This window comes from Callithrix jacchus, chromosome 22, assembly GCF_049354715.1.
Source record: "Callithrix jacchus isolate 240 chromosome 22, calJac240_pri, whole genome shotgun sequence".
NCBI lineage: Eukaryota > Metazoa > Chordata > Mammalia > Primates > Cebidae > Callithrix > Callithrix jacchus.
Window position 1 is genome coordinate 41,934,759 of NC_133523.1, and position 23,455 is coordinate 41,958,213.

The window sequence follows — 23,455 nt, forward strand, 5'->3', positions numbered from 1 at the left end:
ATGGTGTGGCTGAGGACATGCTTAGGGCGGACATTGAGGTTGTCCCTGGGGGAGTGTCAGGGGATCATGTTCAGAGGGAGTGACATTGAGCTGTGTCCTGAACAGCTCATGCTAAGGAGGTGTGACATGGCTGGGCGTGTCTGGAAACACCCCCGTTTTACAGTGATGTAGAAGAAGCAGAGTATGTGGTATGGGAAGAGTTAGAAGGTCAGATGGAGAGAGATGAGGTAGGATCAGGATAGACGTCAAAAGACTTTATCCTAGATAATGTGGAGAATGTGGAGTAATGGAAGGGTGTGAGCAGGGAGAGACCATGCTGGCCATGCAGATAGAAGGTTCCTCTGGGGCCACGTGAAGGAGCCACTGGGGGCCAGGAGACCAGGGACCAGGAGACGCGATGCCCAACGTGACATATGACAGTGAAGATGCTTATAAGTGCCTTTGTGTGAGCTCATCATCATGTGTAAGTGTCTCAGTTTAGAGTCTTTTAGAAGCAGGCTCTGAAGTTCTGAAACAGGGATTCAAGTGAAAGTCATTTCTTGAGGAGGTGCAGGGAACAGAGGGTGATACAGGGCAGGGGAGCAGTCAGCACAGGATGTGCTGTTAGGTCTGCTAACAGCTATTAGGTCCACATTGGGCAGCTGGAGCTTAATTTTGTGGATTCTCTGGGGAACAGCATAAATTCCCCAGAGTGACCCCTGAGATTCGAGGGAGCTGAGATAGTTATACACCAGCTCCTGCTGATCAAGGGGTGAGGACTTCTCCTGGGCCTACTTCATTCCCTGCCGCTTCTGGACTTCCGAGGTTCCAGGGAAGCTGCCTGGAATACGTGGAGGCAGTAAGATCTGAGGGATGCAATGGGGACCTCAGCGACCTGCTAGAGTCCGTTCTGTGACAAGTACATTACATCATTGTTTACTCGTTGGGATTATTTCCATTCTGCAGACATTAGAGAGCAAAGCACAGAGAAATTAAGTAACCTGCTCATGGTCACACAGCCAGGAAGCAGCAGGGATGGAAGGGTGAGGCCTGCATGGGGACAGTGGCTGTGTGCAGGCAGAGAAGGGGAGAGGGCCAAGAGCCGTCCAGGGGCTACATCAGTGGGTCTGAGCTCCCCAGGATGGGACCACACAAGCCAGCAAGTTCAGCCACACCAAGCCCTTTGCCTTCCCAGCTCGGAAGCAGCTCCCAAAACGGACCATTGAGGAAGTCCTGGAAGAGGAGAATGCAGACGAGGACAGAGAAGCCAAGAGGAAGAAGGAGGAGGAAGGTGAGTCCCCAGGAGGAGAGAACTGTGTGTGTGTGGTGGGGAACCCGCACGGGCAGGGGCCTGAGAACACAGGATGTTTGGACCCTGCTGATTTGAGGCCTGTGTCCAGGAACCCACCCGTGTAAGTCAGAATTCCACCTAGCAACATGGGAAGTTTTGTTCTGAAAGCGTTTTTTTTTTTTTTTGGAGATGGAGTCTTGCTCTGTCACCCAGGCTGCAGTGTAATGGTGTAGTCTGGGCCTACTGCTGCCTCTGCCCCTCGGGTTCCAGTGATTCTTCTGCCTCAGCCTCCTTTGTAGCTGGGATTACAGGCATGCGCCACCATACCTGGCTCATTTTTGTATTTTTAGTAGAGACAGGGTTTTGCCATGTTAGCCAGGCTGGTCTCAAACTCCCGACCTCAAGTGATCTGCCCGCCTCAGCCTCCCAAAGTGCCAGAATTACAGGTGTGAGCCACCGCACCCGGCTTCCGAAAGCATTTTGAAATATATTTTTTTGGATATCTTAATTCAGTAATAATTCAGCTACAGTTTCCCATTTTTATCTTCCATTTTTATATTTATTTAATGGAAACTATCTTCCTCTAAATGATTGCCTTTTCCTTGTAAATTTTACTGTAAAGCTGAGGTTCCCAAGTCTTCTTAGTTCACAGCATCCTTGACGTCTTAGTCATTTTTTCATGGCACTCCTAGACCGATACCTTGTCAGCTCTATCGATTAAGTAGTTATGTTTAAACAACTATTAGATACTATACATACCTTGAAAAAAAGATAATATTTGTGTTTTGTTCTTTTGTGGGGGTTTATTGTTTTTTTTGTTTTGAGACAAAGTCTCACTCTGTCACCCAGGCTAGAGTGCAGCGGCACAGTCTGGACTCACCTCTACCTCCAAGGTTCAAGTGATTCTCCCATCTCAGCTTCCTGAGAAGCTGGGATTGGCACGTTCCACCGTGCCCAGCTAATTTTTGTATTTTTAGTAGAGACGGGGATTCACTATGTTGACCAGGCTGGTTTTGAACTCCTGAGCTCACATGATCCGCCTGCCTGGGCCTCACAAAGTTCTGGGATTACGGGCCTGAGCCACCATGCCCAACCTGTATTTTCTTAACCATAACTACTTACTTGTGGGAAATCCATTAGATACTCTACGACATAGTAAACGGTGGAATCCAATTGAAAACTGCCACCTTCATTTTCTGTTCTATGTTGATTTTTGTACAGTACTTGATTTCTGTAACAGCAACCTGTGAAAAGCCAGCTTTGCAGAGATGCAATGTCCTTGCAAGGAATGTGATCTAATACTGAAAACTTAAATACCTCGAACTAGTAGTTCATAAAGTGGCCAACAGGTGTCGCTGGGTTTCCTTTGAGAAATATGAACTCTCTTACAGTGCCCATTGAGTTCCCTGAATGTTGGCGAACCCACCAGAAACAGCCATAAAGATCTGATCCATTGATCATCTGGGGCCTGTATGAGATTATTCCAATTGCAGCCTTTAATGCCGTCAGGTTTTTTGTTTCTGTGAACAAATAAAAGGTCCATTTTCCCAGGGCAGATTTAAATTTGGTTAAAAAGATTTTATTTCTTGGCCAGGCTCCGTGGCTCACGCCTGTAATCCCAGCACTTTGGGAGGCCGAGGTGGGAGATCACTTGAGGTCAGGAGTTCAAGACCAGCCTGTCCAACATGGTGAAACCCCATCCCAACCAACAATATAAAAATTAGCCGGGTACAGTGGCACGTGCCTGTAATGCCAGCTACTTGGGACGCTAAGGCACAAGAATGACTTGAACCTGGGAGGCGGAGGTTGCCGTGAGCCAAGATCGTGCCACTGTATTCCAGCCTGGGTGACAGAGGAAGACACTGTCTCAAAAAAATATATATATATTTCTTACAATTTTGAGTACCAATTTTTACTGTAAACTGTACACTTTTAGCCATTGTCAGTGTCTGGTGAGGGGTGGCGGGGTGGCCTCTTTCTACTAAGCCAGATTTTTTCCAGGTTGGTTTTTGCAGTTTTTACTGTGACCCTAGAGGTAAGATGTTTTTAGCTTTAAAATTTCTTATTTTTTCTGTAACAGGCTATCATTTGCATTTTTAACCCTTTCGATTCTGTTTTATGGTGAATAACACTGAAGGAATCGTGGGTAAGGAAAGACACACCGTCTCTGTCTCAGCTGCATAGGTGAACGGGAGCTGGGCTCCCTCACGGCCCCTGCTTTGCTTCGGGTTGACAAGGAGCAGGGTCTGACATGGCCTGCCACTTTACAGGCACATTGCACTGGTACAAGATAGAACAGATGAGGGCAGACTGTTTCCAGAGTCAAAACGCCCTTGTGGGGGTCAAAGTGATTTTTTTTTTTGCCATCTGACTGTTCTGTCTGTCGTTAGAAGCAGAGACCCCGAAAGAAAATCTCACAGAGGCTGAAGTAGCAACAGAGAAGGAAAGAGAAGATGGGGACCAGCCCACTGTGCCTCCCAAACCCCTGAAGACATCTGGTGAGTTTCTGGTCCTCTCCTCCCCTGCCCCACCACCTGATTTTGGGCTCAGAGGTCTTTAGAGGATAATTTAAACAGGACATAGATTCTCAAACTTATTGGTTAAATGCAAAATCTAGAAGAATAATAGGTTTTATTACTGGAGAGTTTTAAAATATTATTTTCCCACATGCATGTGGGAAGGGAGGAAAGAGCCCATCATTCTTTTTTTATTTTTATTTTTTTCCTTATTTTTATATTGCATTTTAGGTTTTGGGGTACATGTGCAGAGCATGCAATACAGTTGCATAGGTACACACATGGCAGTGTGTTCTGTTTGCTTTCACCCCTTCACCCACATTTGGCGTTTCTCCCCAGGCTATCCCTCCCCACCCGCCCCTCCCACTGGCCCTCCCCTTTTACCCCCAATAGACCCCAGTGTTTAGTACTCCCCTTTCTGTGTCCATGTGTTCTCATTTTTCATCACCCGCCTATGAGTGAGAATATGCGGTGTTTCATTTTCTGTTCTTGTGTCAGTTTGCTGAGAATGATGTTCTCCAGATTCATCCATGTCCCTGCAAACGACATGAACTCATTATTTCTGATTGCTGCATAATATTCCATGGTGTATATGTGCCACATTTTCCCAATCCAGTCTATCATCAATGGGCATTTGGGTTGATTCCAGGTCTTTGCTATTGTAAACAGTGCTGCAATGAACATTTGTGTACATGTGTCCTTATAGTAGAACGATTTATAGTCCTTTGGATATATACCCAGTAATGGGATTGCTGGGTCAAATGGAATTTCTATTTCTAAGGTCTTGAGGAATCGCCACACTGTCTTCCACAATGGTTGGACTAATTTACACTCCCACCAACAGTGTGAAAGTGTTCCTTTTTCTCCACATCCTCTCCAGCATCTGTTGTCTCCAGATTTTTTAATGATCGCCATTCTAACTGGCGTGAGATGGTATCTCAATGTGGTTTTGATTTGCATCTCTCTGATGACCAGTGACGATGAGCATTTTTTCATATGATTGTTGGCCTCATATATGTCTTCTTTCGTAAAGTGTCGGTTCATATCCTTTGCCCACTTTTGAATGGGCTTGTTTGTTTTTTTCTTGTAAATCTGTTTGAGTTATTTGTAAATTCTGGATATCAGCCCTTTGTCAGATGGGTAAACTGCAAAAATTTTTTCCCATTCTGTTGGTTGCCGATTCACTCTAGTGACTGTTTCTTTTGCCGTGCAGAAGCTGTGGAGTTTGATTAGGTCCCATTTGTCTATTTTGGCTTTTGTTGCCAATGCTTTTGGTGTTTTGTTCATGAACTCCTTGCCTACTCCTATGTCCTGGATAGTTTTGCCTAGATTTCCTTCTAGGGTTTTTATCGTGCCAGGTCTTATGTTTAAGTCTTTAATCCATCTGGAGTTAATTTTAGTGTAAGGTGTCAGGAAGGGGTCCAGTTTCAGCTTTCTGCACATGGCTAGCCAGTTTTCCCAACACCATTTGTTAAATAGGGAATCCTTTCCCCATTGCTTGTTTTTGTCAGGTTTATCAAAGATTGTATAGTTGTAGATATGTTGTGTTGCCTCTGGTGCCTCTGTTTTGTTCCATTGGTCTATATCTCTGTTTTGGTACCAGTACCATGCTGTTTTGATTACTGTAGCCTTGTAGTATAGTTTGAAATCCGGTAGTGTGATGCCCCCCGCTGTGTTCTTTTTGCTTAGAATTGATTTGGCTATGCGGGCTCTCTTTTGGTTCCATATGAAGTTCATGGTGGTTTTTTCCAGTTCTGTGAAGAAAGTCAATGGTAGTTTGATGGGGATAGCATTGATTCTGTAAATTACTTTGGGCAGTATAGCCATTTTCACGATATTAATTCTTCCTAACCATGAACATGGAATGTTTCTCCATCTGTTTGTGTCTCCTCTGATTTCGTTGAGCAGTGGCTTGTAGTTCTCCTTGAAGAGGTCCCTTACGTTCCTTGTGAGTTATATTCCAAGGTATTTTATTCTTTTTGTAGCAATTGTGAATGGCAGTTTGTTCTTGATTTGGCTTTCTTTAAGTCTGTTATTGGTGTAGACGAATGCTTGTGATTTTTGCACATTGATTTTATATCCTGAGACTTTGCTGAAGTTGCTTATCAGTTTCAGGAGTTTTTGGGCTGAGGCGATGGGGTCTTCTAGGTATACTATCATGTCGTCTGCAAATAGAGACAATTTGGCTTCCACCTTTCCTATTTGAATACCCTTTATTTCTTTTTCTTGCCTGATTGCTCTGGCTAGAACTTCCAGTACTATATTGAATAGGAGTGGTGAAAGAGGGCATCCTTGTCTAGTGCCGGATTTCAAAGGGAATGCTTCCAGTTTTTGCCCATTCAGTATGATACTGGCTGTTGGTTTGTCATAAATAGCTTTTATTACTTTGAGATACGTTCCGTCGATACCAAGTTTATTGAGGGTTTTTAGCATAAAGGGCTGTTGTATTTTGTCAAATGCCTTCTCTGTGTCAATTGAGATAATCATGTGGTTTTTGTTTTTGGTTCTGTTTATGTGGTGAATTACGTTGATAGACTTGCGTATGTTGAACCAGCCTTGCATCCCCGGGATGAATCGTACTTGATCATGATGAATAAGTTTTTTGATTTGCTGTTGCAATCGGCTTGCCAATATTTTATTGAAGATTTTTGCATCTATGTTCATCATGGATATTGGCCGGAAGTTTTCTTTTCTTGTTGGGTCTCTGCTGGGTTTTGGTATCAGGATGATGTTGGTCTCATAAAATGATTTGGGAAGGATTCCCTCTTTTGGGATTATTTGGAATAGTTTCAGAAGGAATGGTACCAGCTCCTCTTTGTGTGTCTGGTAGAATTCGGCTGTGAACCCGTCTGGACCTGGGCTTTTTTTGTGTGGTAGGCTCTTAATTGCTGCCTCGACTTCTGACCTTGTTATTGTTCTATTCATAGTTTCAGCTTCCTCCTGGTTTAGGCTTGGGAGGACACAGGAGTCCAGGAATTTATCCATTTCTTCCAGGTTTACTAGTTTATGTGCATAGAGTTGTTTGTAATATTCTCTGATGATGGTTTGAATTTCTGTGGAGTCTGTGGTGATTTCCCCTTTATCATTTTTTATTGCATCTATTTGGTTGTTCTCTCTTTTCTTTTTAATCAATCTGGCTAGTGGTCTGTCTATTTTGTTGATCTTTTCAAAAAATCAGCTCTTGGATTTATTGATTTTTTGAAGGGTTTTTCGTGTCTCAATCTCCTTCAGTTAAGCTCTGATCTTAGTTATTTCTTGTCTTCTGCTGGGTTTTGAGTTTTTTTGATCTTGCTCCTCTAGCTTTTTCAATTTTGACGATAGGGTGTCAATTTTGGATCTCTCCATTCTCCTCATATGGGCACTTATTGCTATATACTTTCCTCTAGTGACTGCTTTAAATGTGTCCCAGAGGTTCTGGCATGTTGTGTCTTCGTTCTCACTGGTTTTGAAGAACTTCTTTATTTCTGTCTTCATTTCATTGTTTACCCAGTCAACATTCAAGAGCCAGTTGTTCAGTTTCCATGAAGCTGTGCGGTTCTGGGTTGGTTTCTGTATTCTGAGTTCTAACTTGATTGCACTATGGTCTGAGAGGCTGTTTGTTATGATTTCAGTTGTTTTGCATTTGTTGAGCAGTGCTTTACTTCCAATTATGTGGTCAATTTTAGAGTAGGTGTGATGTGGTGCTGAGAAGAATGTGTATTCTGTGGATTTGGGATGGAAAGTTCTGTAAATGTCTATCAGGTTTGCTTGCTCCATGTCTGAGTTCAAGCCCTGGATATCCTTGTTGATTTTCTGTCTGGTTGATCTGTCTAGTATTGACAGTGGAGTGTTAAAGTCTCCCACTATTGTGTGGGAGTCTAAGTCTCTTTGTAAGTCATTAAGAACTTGCCTTATGTATTTGGGTGCTCCTGCATTGGGTCCATATATGTTCAGGATCGTTAGCTCTTCTTGTTGTATCGATCCTTTTACCATTATGTAATGGCCTTCTTTGTCTCTTTTGATCTTTGTTGCTTTAAAGTCTATTTTATCAGAGATGAGAATTGCAACTCCTGCTTTTTTTTGCTCTCCATTTGCTTGGTAAATCTTCCTCCATCCCTTTATTTTGAGCCTTTGTGTATCCTTGCATGTGAGATGGGTTTCCTGGATACAGCACACTGATGGGTTTTGGATTTTTATCCAATTTGCCAGTCTGTGTCTTTTGATTGATGCATTTAGTCCATTTACATTTAGGGTTAATATTGTTATGTGTCAATTTGATACTACCATTTTGATGCTAAGTGGCTGTTTTGCCTGTTAGTTGTTGTAGATTCTTCATTATGTTGATGTTCTTTAGCATTTAGTGTGATTTTTGGAATGGCTGGTACTGGTTGTTCCTTTCTATGTGTAGTGCCTCTTTTAGGAGCTCTTGTAAAGCAGGCCTGGTGGTGACAAAATCTCTGAGTACTTGCTTGTTCGCAAAGGATTTTATTTTTCCTTCACTTCTGAAGCTCAGTTTGGCTGGATATGAAATTCTGGGTTGAAAGTTCTTTTCTTTAAGAATGTTGAATATTGGGCCCCCACTCTCTTCTGGCTTGTAGTGTTTCTGCTGTGAGTCTGATGGGCTTCCCTTTGTGGGTGACCCGACCTTTCTCTCTGGTTGCCCTTAGTATTTTCTCCTTTATTTCAACCTTGTTGAATCTGACGATTATGTGCCTTGGGGTTGCTCTTCTTGCGGAATATCTTTGTGGTGTTCTCTGTATTTCCTGCATTTGAGTGTTGGCCTGTCTTGCTAGGTGGGGGAAATTTTCCTGGATGATGTCCTGAAGAGTATTTTCCAGCTTGGATTCATTCTCTTCGTCCCCTTCTGGTACACCTATCAAACGTAGGTTAGGTCTTTTCACGTAGTCCCACATCTCTTGGAGACTTTGTTCATCCCTTTTTGCGCTTTTTTCTCTAATCTTGGTTTCTCGTTTTATTTCATTGAGTTGGTCTTCGACTTCAGATATTCTATCTTCTGCTTGGTCAATTCAGCTATTGAAACTTGTGCATGCTTCGCGAAGTTCTCGTATTGTGTTTTTCAGCTCCTTTAATTCATTCATATTCCTCTCTAAGTTATCCATTCTTGTTATCATTTCCTCATATCTTTTTTCAAGTTCCTTAGTTTCTTTGCATTGATTTAATACATGTTCTTTTAGCTCACAAAAGTTTCTCATTATCCACCTTCTGAAGTCTAATTCCGTCATTTCGTCACAGTCATTCTCCGTCCAGCTTTGTTCCCTTGCTGGTGAGCAGTTTTGGTCCTTTCTAGGAGGCGAGGTGTTCTGGTTTTGGGTGTTTTCCTCCTTTTTTCGCTGTTTTCTTCCCATCTTTGTGGATTTATCCGCTTGTCGTCTGCGTAGTTGCTGACTTTTCGATTGGGTCTCTGAGTGGACACCCAGATTGCTGATGATGAAGTATTTCTGTTACTTGGTTTTCCTTCTACCAGTCTAGCCCCTTCGCTGTACGACTGCTGAGGTCCACTCCAGGCCCTGCTTGTCTGGGGTGCACCTCTAGCAGCTGTGGCACAGTGAGGGATGCTACCAGTTTCTTTTTCTGCTATCTTTGTCCCAGGATGATGCCTGCCAAATGTCAGTCTTTTGGATATAGAGGGGTCAGGGAGCTGCTTGAGGAGACAGTCTGTACTTTATAGGAACTCAATTGCTGAGCTGTGAGCTCTGTTGTTCATTCAGGGCTGTTAGGCTGCTATGTTTGATTCTGCTGCAACAGAGCTCATTAAAAAAAACCCTTTTTTTCTCAAATGCTCTGTGGTGGGGGGTTGGGGCTTTATTTTTGGATGTCGGTTGAGGTGTCCTGCCCAGCTAGGAGGCAGACTAGCCACTGTTTGCCTGCCAAGGCTCCGCCCTGCTGTTGTGCTGCAGGCTCTGCTGTTCTGCTGTGGTCTCCACCACGCCCTGAGGCGGAGTCTCTCTGTTGTAGCGGGTTGCCTCGGCAACGGCAGGCTGTGTCAGCAGTGGGCGTGTATCTCAGTAGGGACGGGTTGCCTCGGCAACGGCTGGCTGCGTCAGCAGTGGGCGTGTATCTCAGTTGGGGCGGGTTGCCTCGGTAATGGTGGACGCCCCTCCCCCACAGAGCGTCTCGGACCGCCTGCACGGGGATCATTTGAAATCGTGGTTTTGTTCGTCCCACTGGGCTACCCCAGACGCTCTGTCCCTGCAATCCCCTGGGCTGGCCCACTGTCCAAGTCTCGTTCAGTCTCAAGTCCAGCCCTCTCAAGTCTCAGGTTGCCAGTTCAACAGGGGACCCGGGCAAGCGCGCCCTGTGGGAAGCGCTGGGTAGGGCCAGCCGCCGCCACCCTGGCTGCCGGCTTCGCCAGGCAGACATACTGCCTGGCGTCCCGCGTCTCCTTTATACTTGGGAATTTCCCCGTTCTGTGGGCAACAAAGATCAGTCTGGAAATGCAGCTCCTACTCACCTCTCCGCGGATTCAAGGAGAGCTCCAATCCTGGGTTGTTCTCACAGCCCCCATCATTCTTTAAAAGGTCTTCATAGGCTGGGTGTGGTGGCTCACACCTGTAATCTCAGCGCTTTGGGAAGCTGACTTTGGTGGGTGGACTCCTTGAGCCCAGGAGTTCAAGACCAGCCTGGGCAACATGGCGAAACCCCATTTCTACCAAAAATAAATAAATAATAATACAAAAATGAGCTGGGCAAGGTGGCACACACCTGTAGTCCCAGCTACTTGGGAGGCTGAGGTAGGAGGATCGCTTGAGGCCAGAAGGTGGAGGTTGCAGTGAGCTATGATCCCACCACTGTACTCCAGCCTGGGTGACAGAGCAAGAACTCACCCACACACACACACACACAAAAAGAAAAAGATAAAAAGCATTCATAGCTTTCAGAAATCACAGTAAATTAAATGTTATTAATTAAGTTAGACAGCCAAGCTGAGTAACAAGATTTTAGAGGCTGAAGTTACCCTTGCAGGGTGGTCCCAGTGTCCATGAGGCCCCTGTGTTGGAAACAACACTCGCATGGAGAATTTTAGGGATGCAGAATTGTGTTTGATTTTCCACAGCTGTGGGGAGGAGTGGGAATATCTTCTTCTCATGATGATGAGATTTCTTTTTACTGCTATTCCTAAGTCTTCTGTTTCATGCCAAATGCTAGAATTATACTAGTTAGCACAGAGGAGTAAACAGTAGGCCTGAGATCTCAGCTCAGAGCTAACACTGCAGAAAGGAAAGGGTAGCTTCAGTTATATCTTCCATCTGCCAGGTCAAAATGACCTTGGGGTTTATTAAAAAAAAAAAAAAAAAAAGGCCGGGTGCGGTGGCTCAAGCCTGTAATCCCAGCACTTTGGGAGGCCGAGGCGGGTGGATCACGAGGTCAAGAGATTGAGACCATCCTGGTCAACATGGTGAAACCCCGTCTCTACTAAAAATACAAAAATTAGCTGGGCATGGTGGTGCGTGCCTGTAGTCCCAGCTACTCGGGAGGCTGAGGCAGGAGAATTGCCTGAACCCAGGAGGTGGAGGTTACGGTGAGCTGAGATCGCGCCATTGCACTCCCGCCTGGGTAACAAGAGCGAAACTCTGTCTCAAAAAAAAAAAAAAAGGTCTCAGGGTCAAAAGAGTTTGCATCACTGTCTGAGCTCTCTCACCGCAGAAGCAGAGACCCCGATGGAAAGCATTTCAGAGCCTGAGGTGGCCATGAGACAGGAGCTGCAGGACAAGGAGGAGCAGGCCAAGCCTCCCCTCAGAGCTCCCAAGACGCTCAGCAACTTCTTCAGTGAGTTTCCCTGGCCCACCCCACCTCCAGGGGTTGCAGGAGGCTAATGAGACACTCTCCAGAGGCCTGAGATGCTGCAGCATCTATTTCCCTTTCCTGCTGGTTAGAAAGTTGGCCTCGTCTCTACCAGCCTGTCACCCATCTCCCCGAGCCCTGCCTGGGGTGGTGCTGGGTGCAGAGTGGATGGGAGGTGGGGGCTGTCAGAAGGAGAGGAGACCCACTGTTTTCTACCTTCCTTCCTAGCCCCCCGGAAGCCAGCAATCAAAAAAGAAGTGAAAGAAGAGGAGCCGGGGGCTCTGGGAAAGGAGGGAGCTGAGGGGTGAGTCAGTGTCTGGGTCTGGAAAGGGTCCTTGTGGTGTGTTTCCTTCTCTGCATTTCCCCAGCCCCACACCCAGCTCAGATTTCCTCCTTTTGCCGGGCTTGGAGAACCTTCTCTATAAAGAGCCAGAGAGAAAATATTTTAGGCTTTGCGGGGCACATTTGGCCCCTGTTGCAAAACCATTCTCAGCTCCCAGGCCCTGTAGAAATGGTCCAGGAATGGAGTTTGCTGTCCGTGGCCCCAGCCACCCTCTGACCCTGCCTCCAGCGTTTCATAGAGCCTGGGGGATCTTTCCAACACCCAGAGTTGACGCTGACCCTCTAGGGCTTCCTAGAGCCCTCAGGAGAAAATGTAGGCCCATTCGGCCACTGGCCCCCACCTCCCTCTCTGGCCTCACTTTCTACCTCTCTGTTCCTCTGGCTCTGAACTGAGCAGATTTTTTATTTTTTTTTTTTTGCGATGGAGTCTCACTCTGTTGCCCAGGCCGCAGTGGGCATCAGCTCATCACAACCTCCACCTCCCGGTTCAAGCAATTCTCCTGCGTTAGCCTCCCAAATAGCGGGGATTACAGGTGCATGCCACCACAGCCAGCTAATTTTTATATTTTAGTAGAGACATAGTTTCACCATGTTGATCAGGCCGGTCTCGAACTCCTGGCCTCAGGTTATCTGCCTGCCTTGGCCTCCCAAAGTGCTGGGATTACAGGCATGAGCCACTATGCCTGGCCTGAACTCACCAGATTTAGTGTACTTGCTGGAAGCCAGCAGGTGCATCTACTGTGCCTTAAAATTCACTGAACGCCCTTTTCTGTGCCAGCCCCTGGCGGCCCATGGGGATGAACCATAGAGAGCTGCCCACCCCACCCTGGCCCTTGTGGTGTTCACAGTGTGCTGGGCCTGTGGGACACTGAATAGGTTGTTAAGTAATTAATTGCTTCAGTGTAATTTTGTTAATTATTTGAAGAGATGTCTGGGCTGATTCCCATGATACCTGATGGGCACACAGGAGGCTGCACTGAAGATGGGTTGAATGGATAATTGGATGCGTGGGTGGATAGATATCCTGTAAAGTGATAAGGTCACACCCCATCTCTGCCATGCTCAAAACCCATCTGCGATTCCCCAGCACGGAGGATAACATGCTGGACTCCCCAGAGCCCTCATGAGCCCATCCACCTTAGATTGCAGCCTTCTGCCGTCTATAGCCTCCTCGTGCTCCCTCCGCACACCATGTCCTGCCATTCCTCCCTGCTGCCTTTTTTTTTTTTTTTTTTTGAGACAAAGTCTCTGTTGCCCAAGCTGGAGTGCAGTGGGTGCGATCTCAGCTCACTGCAAACTCCACTTGCCAGGTTCAAGCGATTCTTCTGCCTCAGCCTCCTAACTAGCTGGAATTACAGGCACCCACCACCACACTGGGATAATTTTTGTATTTTTAGTAGTGACGGAGTTTCACCATGTTGGCCAGACTGGTCTCAAACTCCCGACCTCAGGCAATCCACCCACCTCAGTCTCCCAAAGTGCTGGGATTACAGGCATGAGCCACCACATCTGGCCTCCTCCCTGCTTCTGAACATGCTTGCTCCCATCCTGGAACACTGTCCCCAACCCACTCTGCCCAGCAGGCTTCCCTCAGGCCTCAGCTCATATTGCACCTGCATGGGGAAGCCTGGTGGCTCTCCCTTCGTGTGTGAGAGGAGGTGCGTGTTCCCAGCATTTGAGTCAGACTTTCTTTTATGTTTTATCACATGGTAAAGAGCCTCCCTAACCAGACATAAGCTTCTTCCCATAGGGCCAGGGCTGTGAATTCTTAATGCTTTGGTATGAACCCAAGTTCGCAGCAAAGGCCGCACACAGCCCTGCAGTGGCGCTGTCTGTCTTGGCCATCCATGCCCTGTGTGAGCATCAGAATCAGCTGAAGAGCCGAAAAATACCTGAGGGAGTCTCTTTCTCCCCCAGCCCTTATCCCCATTTTGGTACAGACATAGGCCTGGGGCTGGGGAGTCCTCATTCTTCTGAAAATATTCCCCATAGAAATGCACCCAGGAGTGGGAACCCTTACTGTCATTTTTTATTTAATCTTCAGGACAAACCTGTCATATCATAATAGGGAGCCCTCAGCTCCCTAGGCGGATGGAGATGCTGTGGTTCAGAGAGAGGAAGCTGCTTCCTCAATTGAGTGGCACAGCTGGCTAGGGCAGAGCAGATTGGAACCCAGATGAGTCTGAATGCAGAGTTTGGCCTGGGGTGATGCACAGGGTCAGTGTGAGCCACTTAAGACATAAACCTTGAGGCCGGACACAGTGGCTCATGCCTGTAATCCCAGCACTTTGGGAAGTCGAGGTGGGAAGATTGCTTAAGCCCAGGAGTTTGAGATCAGCGTGGGCAACACAGCAAAACCCCATCTCTACAAAGATCAGCCAGGCATGGCTGCGTGCACCTATAGTCCTGCCTACTCGGGAAGCTGAGGTGGAGGAATGGCTTGAGCCCAGAAGTTTGAGGCTGCAGTGAGCACCACTCCACTGCACTCTAGCCTGGGTGACAGTGAGACCTTGTCTCCAAAAAAAAGATATAGAGGTTGGGAGCAGTCTCTAGACCTGTGCTGCTCACCAGGTGTGTGGCCATGGGTGAGTTACTCAACCACTCTGTGCCCCAGTTTCTCCTTATCTGGAAAAGGAAGTTAGAAAGGTCCCTTCCAGCCAGGCGTGGTGGCTCATGCTTAGCATTTTGGGAGGCCGAGGTAGGTGGATCATTTGAGGTCAGGAGTTCACAACCAGCCCGGTGAACATGGTGAAACCTCGCCTTTACTGAAAATATTAAAAATTAGTTGGGCATGGTAGTGGATGCCTGTAATCACAGCTACTCAGGAGGCTGAGGCAGGAGAATCACGTGAACTAGGGAGGCGGAGGTTGCAGTGAGCTGAGATCACGCCACCGCACTCCAGCCTGGGCAATTGAGTGGGACTTTGTCCAAACAAACAAAAAGGTTCCTTCCTCACAGGTCTGATTGTTAATTGATGCGGCGTTAGCACAGCACCTGGCATTTTGTGACACCCGGGACTGTGTCCATCTGTCCCACCCCAACCAGGCGATCCCTTTTCTGTTTGTCAAGCGTGTCTGCACCTCAGGGCCTTGGCACTGCCAGGAGTGCTCTTCCCCTGCTGCCCACTCTGCCAGCACCTCCCCTCATTCTGCCCAGACATCTCCAGCCTTCCCTGACCACCCTGTGAAGTGGCACCGCTCATCTCATTTTAACACCTAAAATTAATTATGTGTTCATGCGGGGGCTTTTTGCCCACTTTCCTCTGACTCTCCTGCTGGAATGTGAGCTCCAGGCTAGCAAACCTTGTTTCCATTCAGTCTGCACCATGTGACTTGAGCAGAGCCTGGCCCATCGCAGTTGAAGGAATGACTTTGCTTTGACCCAAGGCTCTGTGCCATTTCATCTCCCTTTTGCCTCCACAGACCCCTGGAGCCATCCGGTTACAATCCTGCCAAGAACAACTACCATCCCGTGGAAGACGCCTGCTGGAAACCGGGCCAGAAGTGAGGTTTCTCCCTGTTCAGACTGTCCCCGTCCTGTTCCTGTTGCTGCCGGAGGCCCTTTAAGCAGAGGCTTGGTTGAGGAAGTGGTCAAGTCTCTCCCTCCTGTGTTTTGGCGACAATCAGCAGCATTGAAAGGGACAGAGAGATAGCCCTGGGCAGTGAGCTCCTGCATTTGGGCATTGGCAGGGCTGTCTCAGGGAGGTATAAGGAAGTGGGCACAGGACAGTATGGCATAGCCAGCACCACTGTAGCTCTTGCGTCTCTTTTCCTTCCCTAGGGTCCCTTACCTGGCGGTGGCCCGGACATTTGAGAAGATCGAGGAGGTGTCTGCTCGGTAACTAATCAGGCCTGCCTAGGTGGGGGCGGGGATGCTTTGGGCTCTGTCCTCTGCATGGCAGTCCATGCTGACTTGTTCTGCCACATCCTTTCATCGTGGCCTCTGACCCCACTCAGGCACTTGATCGTGGAGGTCAGACATGATCACAAAAGTGGCTGCAGGTCCTCTTGACTTTCTACCTCATTCTCGTGGTCAGAGCAAGACACAAGGGCAAGCCCAGATGTGCGGGGTAGGGAGACAGGCTCCACCTCGGGGTGGCTGGCACCACTGCGAAGTCCAAGATTACTTCTAGTCCACCCTGAGTCATCGAAAATGACTTCGGTCTTGCTTACATGTATCCATATTCACGAAAGAAGGTCAGGTCTCAGTTACAGCGAGGACCCTCTTCTCACGCACAGAGGTTCCTTGCAGAGCCCTACACCCCAGTGATGGCCAGCGCATGGCCCTGCCCCACCCTGGTCCTTCTTAGCAGCATGTTAGCATCACTGGTCCCTGCCCAGCCCCCTTCTTTTTTTGTTTGTTTTGAGACGGAGTCTTGCTCTGTCACCAGGCTGGAGTGCAGTGGTGTGATCTTGGCTCACTGCAATCTCTGCCTCCTGGGTTCAAGCAATTCCCTTGCTTCAGCCTCCTGAGTAGCTGGGACTACAGACACATGCCACCACACCTGGCTAATGTTTTGTATTTTAGTAGAGACACGGTTTCACCATGTTGGCCAGGATGGTCTCGATCTCCTGACCTTGTGATCCACCCGCCTTGGCTTCCCAAAGTACTGGGATTATAGGCTTGAGCCACCACACCCAGCCAGAGTTTCGCTCTTGTTTCCCAGGCTGGAGTGCAATGGTATGATCTCAGCTCACTGTACCCTCCGCCTCACGGGTTCAAGCAATTCTGCCCCACCCTCTCAAGTAGCTGGGATTACAGGTGTGCCACCATGCCTGCCTAATCTTGTATTTTTAGTAGAGACAGGATTTCACATTGGCCAGGCTGTTCTTGATCTCCCTACGTCAAGTGATCTGCACACTTTGGTATCCCAAAGTGCTGGGATTACTGGCATGAGCCACAGCGCCTAGGCCTCTTCTTTATTTTGTAAGGATGCTCTTTGGATTCACTGCCTAACTTAATTCACTATGATCTCATGTTACTCCACAGTTACATCTGAAAAGACTGTATTTTAAATCAGGTCATGTTGTGAGGCTCTGAGTTGATGTGAATTTTGGGGGAGGCTGTTCCACCCCCTGCAGCATCCAATGGTCGCTCTTGCCTACAACGATTATTACTGTGGTATTTCCATCATGTTGGTTTTTATATTTCTCCTCTGCACCTTAAAAACCTTGGTAATGAGACTTCTGTAAGCAAAACTTACAGCTTCTCTTTTTAATGAGGCGCCCTAAGACTGCCAGTAACAAACCCATTCTTTCCAGCTTTGGTGTTTTAGACAGAAACACAGTTTTATTTTTAGAGGCAGCACAGCTTAGTGGCTGGGAACCCAGTCCTTGGGCACACGGGTGGTTTACAGCTCAGCTTGATAGTTACTAGCTCTGTGACCTTGGGCAAGCCAGGGACTCTGTGCCTCCGTTTCTTCATCTGTAAAATGGAAATAATAGTACCTACCTCAGAGGGGAGCTACGAAGATTCCATGAGTTAAAACATGCAAAGTGGCCAGGCGCGTTGGCTCACGCCTACAATCCCAGCACTTTGGGACCCCAAGGCAGGCAGATCATTTGAGGTCAGGAGTTTGAGACCAGCCTGACCAACATGATGAAACCTTATCTCTACTATAAAGACACAAGAAAATTAGGGGGGCATCGTGGAGTGTGCCTGTAGTCCCAGGTACTCAGGAGGAGAAACGCCTGAACTCATGAGGTGGAGGTTGCATTGAGCTGAGGTCATGCCACTGCACTCCAGCTTGGGCAAGACAGTGAGACTGTCTCAAAGAAAAAAAAGGTGCAAAGTGCTTAAAGCCAGCTCCTGAATTTAGAAAATGCTCCGTAGCATTAGCTGTCATTTCCCTAAGATGATCATCACCGTCTTCATTATTGTCACCATCATGCCAAGTTACCCTCCCACTGTAACCACCCAGTGGGTTCACCTTGCCCGCTGCTTAGACAGAGCCAATTTATCAAGACAGGGGAATTGCGATAGAGGGTAATTCATGCAGAGCCGGCTGTGCAGGAGACTGGAGTTTGATTATTACTCAAATCAGTCCACTGAACACTCAGGGATCAGAGTTTTTAAAGAAAATTTGGCAGGTAGGGGCTTGGGAAGTGGGGAGTACTGATTGGTCAGGTTGGAGATGGACTCACAGGGGGTCAAAGTGAGGTTTTCTTGCTGTTTTCTGTTCCTGGGTGGATGGCAGAACTCGTTGGGCCAGATTACCCATTTGGGTGGTGTCAGACTAAGTATAGGGTCTGCAGAATATCTCAGGCACTGATCTTAGGTTTTACAGTAGTGATGTTATCCCCAGGAGCAATCTGGGGGGGTTCAGACTCTTGGAGCCAGAGGCTGCATGACCCCTAAACCTACATTTCTAATCTTGTAGCTAATTTGTCAGTCCTGCCAAGGCAGGTCCCTAGGCAAAAAAGGGTCTTTTCTGAAAAGGGCTATTACCAACTTCATTTCAGAGTTAAACCATGAACTGAATTTCTTTCCAAAGTTAGTTCTGACCACGCCCAGGACCGAACAAGGACAGCTTAAAGGTTAGAAGCAAGATGGAGTCGGTTAGGTATGGTTTCTTTTAGTGTCATCACTTCCTCAGTTACGATTTTGCAGAGGCTGATCTCACTACCAGCAATCTGTGATTGTCCTCATGGCTTCAGGCCTCAGAGCTCGGGAGTGTTCCCCAGCCCTTTCCTCCTCTTTCTAGTGTCTGTCCCCGTAAGCCTACCTCACCCCTACACCACACTTTGACCTTGAAGAACCAGGTGGTCACACCCCTGTCCCCTCTTTCAGGCTGCGGATGGTGGAGACGCTGAGCAACTTGCTGCGCTCCGTGGTGGCCCTGTCGCCCCCGGACCTCCTCCCTGTCCTCTACCTCAGCCTCAACCAGCTTGGGCCACCCCAGCAGGGCCTGGAGCTTGGCGTGGGTGATGGCGTACTTCTCAAGGCAGTGGCACAGGCCACAGGTAAGGGGGCTGGGGACCAGAGGGATGGGAGCTCAGCCAGAGAAAGTGGAGAGGCCAGGTGGCCCAGAAAGACAGTGGAGAGAGGCTCTGAAGATGGAATGAGGAGGAGGCTGAAAGGGAGGAGACCTGATGGGGACAGGTTGGCAGGGGTGTGGGAGAGAACACAACAGGGAGGACCCAGCTTGTGTTGGGATGGGGGCCGTGTGGCGCAGGGAAGGGGAGGACTGGGGAAAGTTGCTGGAGGCAGAGAGCAGGATTTCAGGGCTGAGATTGAGAGTTGGGGTTTAGGGAGGTAGCAGAGGTCTGAAAGGACTTTGGACGGGTTAGAAGGAGTGGGAGGGAAGAACATGGTGTGGAGGGCAGTGGCCTGCAGGGGCCCAGCCGCCAGTACTGGGTGGAAAGGCTGGTGATGTGGATGGCCTGCCTGCCAAAGGCCTAGAGTGCTCCATGCTTATGAGGACACTGGGAAGCCATGGAAGGATTGTGAGCAGGCAACGGGCAGTGTCCAGGGGAAAGAGAAGCTGGACCCAGGCTATAGAGAACAGAGGAGAGGGCAGGAGTGGAGAGAGAGGGAGCACAGGAGAGACTGGCAGACAGTGGGGTCAGGGTGAGGAGGCAGGAGGTATGCCTCTAGGATCTCCATGGGTGACTGGATGAATGGTAAAGCCATCAGCAGCTTGGGACCCTGGTGAGGAGCAGGCACCTGCAGGGGTGTTCATCACCCCAGGGTGGGGTAGGTGTGAGCAGCCTGTATCTGAGGGCCCCCCGGGGTCATCCAGGAAGTTTGGAAACACGGGTCTGAGGCTCACCAGGCTGGCTCAGAGCCCAGGGTTTGGGAGTGGTCAGCAAAGGAGGGGTGACGACACACTGGTGAGTTCTCATCTGCCTGGGGAGAGGAGGTACTGAGAGTACAGGAGCTGGCTTAGGGTCATGAGGATCACCAACATTTAGGGAAGGCAGGGGTGTCAGCCTTTTATAAGAAGACAGAGGGACTGAAAAGTTGGACTCAGGATCAGGTTTTTGGAGCACTGATGTCATATGAAACCCAGCACACACGGGTCTGTTAAGCATACTCTGAGCTGCAGGTAACAGAAAAGCCCAACCATATTGGGTCAGACACAGAAGTATCTGTTTTTTTCCACAAAAGAAGTTGCTGATGCTGGCCTTCCTGCTCGTGGTGGCCATGGCCTCCTCTGCTCTCTCCTCCCTCCCTTCTTGGCATGTTCACGTTCACGCTCCTCTCCATGCCGCCTTGTGGCTGCCCAAGTGCTGGGTTTGTTGTGAGTTGTTGGCCACTTGGGAGAATCCTGTCCCCCTTGACTTGTGAGTCAATACGTCACATCGGTGAACGCTCACACCGTCGGCTCTCCCATTTGTGGCAGTTTCACTTCAGGCGCGAGGCCTGGCCGGTTCATGCATCCTCTTGAGTCCTCTGTGCCGCAGCCAAGCATCTGTGCACTGAAACTCGCGCTTGCTCATTTCAGATTGCTTTCCCTTTCCTTCTTTTCTGTTAGGGTTATGGCGTTGTCTCGATACGTGTAGGCAGGTTATGTTATCTCTGCATTTCATTTCAGAACAGAAAAGAGGTGACATACAATATCTGTAGTAACAAGAGTGTGTTGGTTCTGATAGTTGAGAGCTGCCTGTCACAGGTGTCACCGTGACTTGAGGCTCCACCTCCCCAGCTTTTACACCTGAGCACCCACAGGACCCAGCTCTGGACAGTACGTTGGGCCAGAGCACATTCCACATGTGTAAGCTGGTGGCTCCAAAACAAGATGAGAAGTGGATCACCACCTTCGGAGGTCTGTCCTGCAGACCCTGACTCAGTGACGGATGAATGAGTGCACTCACACAGTGAAGCTGAGTGGGCTAGGGATGGTTGCCAGCTGCTTTCAGTGGGTGACTGCAGCTAACCGACCACCACTCGCTGCCACTCCTCACATTTATTCAGTGTAGATTTAATAACAGAGGTTCTAAGTCAACGTGCTTGTGGATAATTAACATGGTTAGTAAAAGGTTGTGGTTCGGGGCCCAGAGTAAACCCCATTAACTCGTAATTCCCCTTTTGCCTCCCCCCCGAGAGGGCCATCCAGCACAAAGTTTACATGAGCAAATAAATCAGAGTAGAGACAAAGGGATGTGGGTTAACAGACTTCACTGGGGAAGCTTTTATTGTCCTTAATCTTACACTATGACTTAAAATCTAACATCATGAACTGGCTGCCTTCAGCCTGTTTCATCAAACCTTTCAGCCTTCCAAAAGATTTGAGACCATAATCTTCTGACTCTCCCTAATATTTCCCTATTATTTTGCCAGCCACTCTGAGTGAATCCCAACAACAAGCTAAAGGGTAATTGGTCACTGCCAGAGATGTTAATGACCAACCAGAGGAAAGGGTCCCTTGGCCTTCTCTGCTCTGTCCACACTCACCTCCCTAGTGATCTTGTCCCACCTGTGGCTTTAAATCCCATCTGCGCCCTGGTGAAACCAGCCCAGATGTCTCCCCTGAACGTGGACGTGTTTGTTCATCCACCGCTTTCCTGGCTCTGTGTGCACATCTGCTGGCTTCCTGCAGCCAGCATAGTAGGGGGCACGTTCACCAAGCCATTTCTACCACGTGGGTGAGCGTTAGACACAGGGCGGTGCCGGGACTCGCCACAAGCACACACAGCTGGAGAATATTCATCCAGGACGCCAGAGAAGGGAGACACAGCCATAACTGTCATGTCACCCTCAATACCACCCCCTCCCCCGCACTATCCCTGCAGGTCGGCAGCTGGAGTCTGTCCGGGCTGAGGCAGCCGAGAAGGGTGACGTGGGGCTGGTGGCCGAGAACAGCCGCAGCACCCAGAGGCTCATGCTGCCACCTCCTCCGCTCACTGCCTCCGGGGTCTTCACCAAGTTCCAAGACATCGCCAGGCTCACTGGCAGTGCTGTGAGTGGGGCAGGCTGCTCACCCCGGATCCCAGACATCTCAGGGACCTAAGGCCCTGCCTGTGTCAGGAATGCTTCTGGGTAGACTATCTGGGCTGGGTGGCTTCAGTCCTGCTCGTAAGGCGCACAGCTTCCTTTCCTCCTCCTGCGCCCAAGTCTGGGGGAGTCTTCTCTCCAGAGTCTTAACACCTAATCCCATTCCTGCACCATGACAGGACTCAATAAATACTTCCTGGATAAAGGGAGAGGGATGCAAGGAGGAGAGCCAGCTCATTCTTAATGCCCTAAGAGCGCGTGGCTGTGGGCTCTGGGATATGGGGATGGGGTAAGGGAAGGAGAGCAGGTATTTCAAAATGCGGGGCAACAGTGCAGCTGGTGGGGTGGAGGTGTGGTCCTGCCTTCACCAGGCACTGACGGCTCCTCTCTCGTCTCTCCAGTCCACAGCCAAGAAGATAGACATCATCAAAGCCCTCTTTGTTGCCTGCCGCCACTCAGAAGCCCGGTACATTGCCAGGTGAGTGTGTGGGCCTGTGAGGCTTCGGAGGGGCACCGCAGGCCTGGAGGTAAAAGGAGGGAGGGGCTGGCAGCCGGAATCCATCACAAATGCCCTCACCACCCTTGGATGAGAAAAGCGTGAGCAGGGGGCCCAGCCCCTGAAGACTGGGAAGGGACACCATTTCCTTTCACAGGCTAGCTTCTGTCCCTTGGTAGTGTTGTCCAGAGAAGGACCCTGGGCCCCTGTGTGTGAAGCGTGCTGTGATTGATTAGTGAGGTCTGCCTCGTCCTGGGCGCTCGCCCTGCAGCAGGAAGCCAGGGTTTGTTTGCCATGGCAGTGAGAGCAGATCCATTGAGGGCTCACATCATGGAGCATTTCCCGGGTGCCCTGCCCTGCACCACATGCCTTACCTCATCAGTTCCTCCCAGCAACTCTGTGAGATTGGTCTTGTTACCCTCACCTCCAGTTTATAGAAGGGGAAGGGGAGACACGGGGAGGCTACCTAAGCCATTTGCCTCCTGCCACTGGACCAAAGCAAGGACCGTGCTGGGGTCCTGACCACACCGACCAGGATGGGTGCCAGGCTCAGTTCTGTCCCTGACTCACCCTCCTCAAGCCTCACCAGCCACTCAGGGCAGCTGAGATGAGAGTGGAGACACTGGCATTTCACCTACTTGTGCCCCTTCCCAGTCCACGCTAGTGGGCAGGGTCATTACCGGCTGGCCTGTTTCCTCATCTGTCACATGGGGCTGTGTGATGTCTGGGGTCCCTTCCAGGCTCTGAAGATTCTTCTGGTTTTTGAGGAGAGGGTCTACACGCATCAAGGGGGAGGACCAGAGGAGGGGGGAGGCAAGATTGGGGAGTTGCAGACAAGCCTCCTTCCCTGGCCTGCTCTCCCCAACAGGTCCCTGAGCGGACGGCTGCGCCTCGGGCTAGCAGAGCAGTCGGTGCTGGCCGCCCTCTCCCAGGCCATGAGCCTCACACCCCCAGGCCAAGGTGAGCTCCCCTGGCCCGTCTCTGAGTCCCTCGCCAGAATTAACCTGGGCTTCCCTGCTCCTCTTCAGAGGCCCATGCCCCACCCCTTCCCCAGCAGGGCCCTGTTATTCCAGGCTCCTCTCCCCTGGGCAGAGTGTCCTGGGCTGCAGCATC

The 23,455-nt window shown here is 49.2% G+C and overlaps 1 protein-coding gene across 8 annotated transcripts in view; it reads left to right on the forward strand.

Moving 5' to 3' along the window:
- Window positions 1-23,455, forward strand: part of LIG1 (DNA ligase 1) — a 53,957-nt gene that overhangs the window by 14,401 nt on the left and 16,101 nt on the right. For 5 of the 8 annotated variants that reach the window (XM_035287263.3, XM_035287262.3, XM_035287264.3 and 2 more), the window contains exons 6-15: window positions 1,175-1,270; window positions 3,661-3,768; window positions 11,431-11,553; window positions 11,797-11,872; window positions 15,333-15,413; window positions 15,691-15,747; window positions 18,700-18,872; window positions 21,645-21,811; window positions 22,248-22,324; window positions 23,211-23,302. In XM_035287263.3, the coding sequence (XP_035143154.3) occupies window positions 1,175-1,270; window positions 3,661-3,768; window positions 11,431-11,553; window positions 11,797-11,872; window positions 15,333-15,413; window positions 15,691-15,747; window positions 18,700-18,872; window positions 21,645-21,811; window positions 22,248-22,324; window positions 23,211-23,302 (1,050 nt within the window). The remainder of the gene's footprint in view (window positions 1-1,174; window positions 1,271-3,660; window positions 3,769-11,430; window positions 11,554-11,796; window positions 11,873-15,332; window positions 15,414-15,690; window positions 15,748-18,699; window positions 18,873-21,644; window positions 21,812-22,247; window positions 22,325-23,210; window positions 23,303-23,455) is intronic. The other 3 variants (XM_035287268.3, XM_035287267.3, XM_035287269.3) reach the window with 1 other exon arrangement.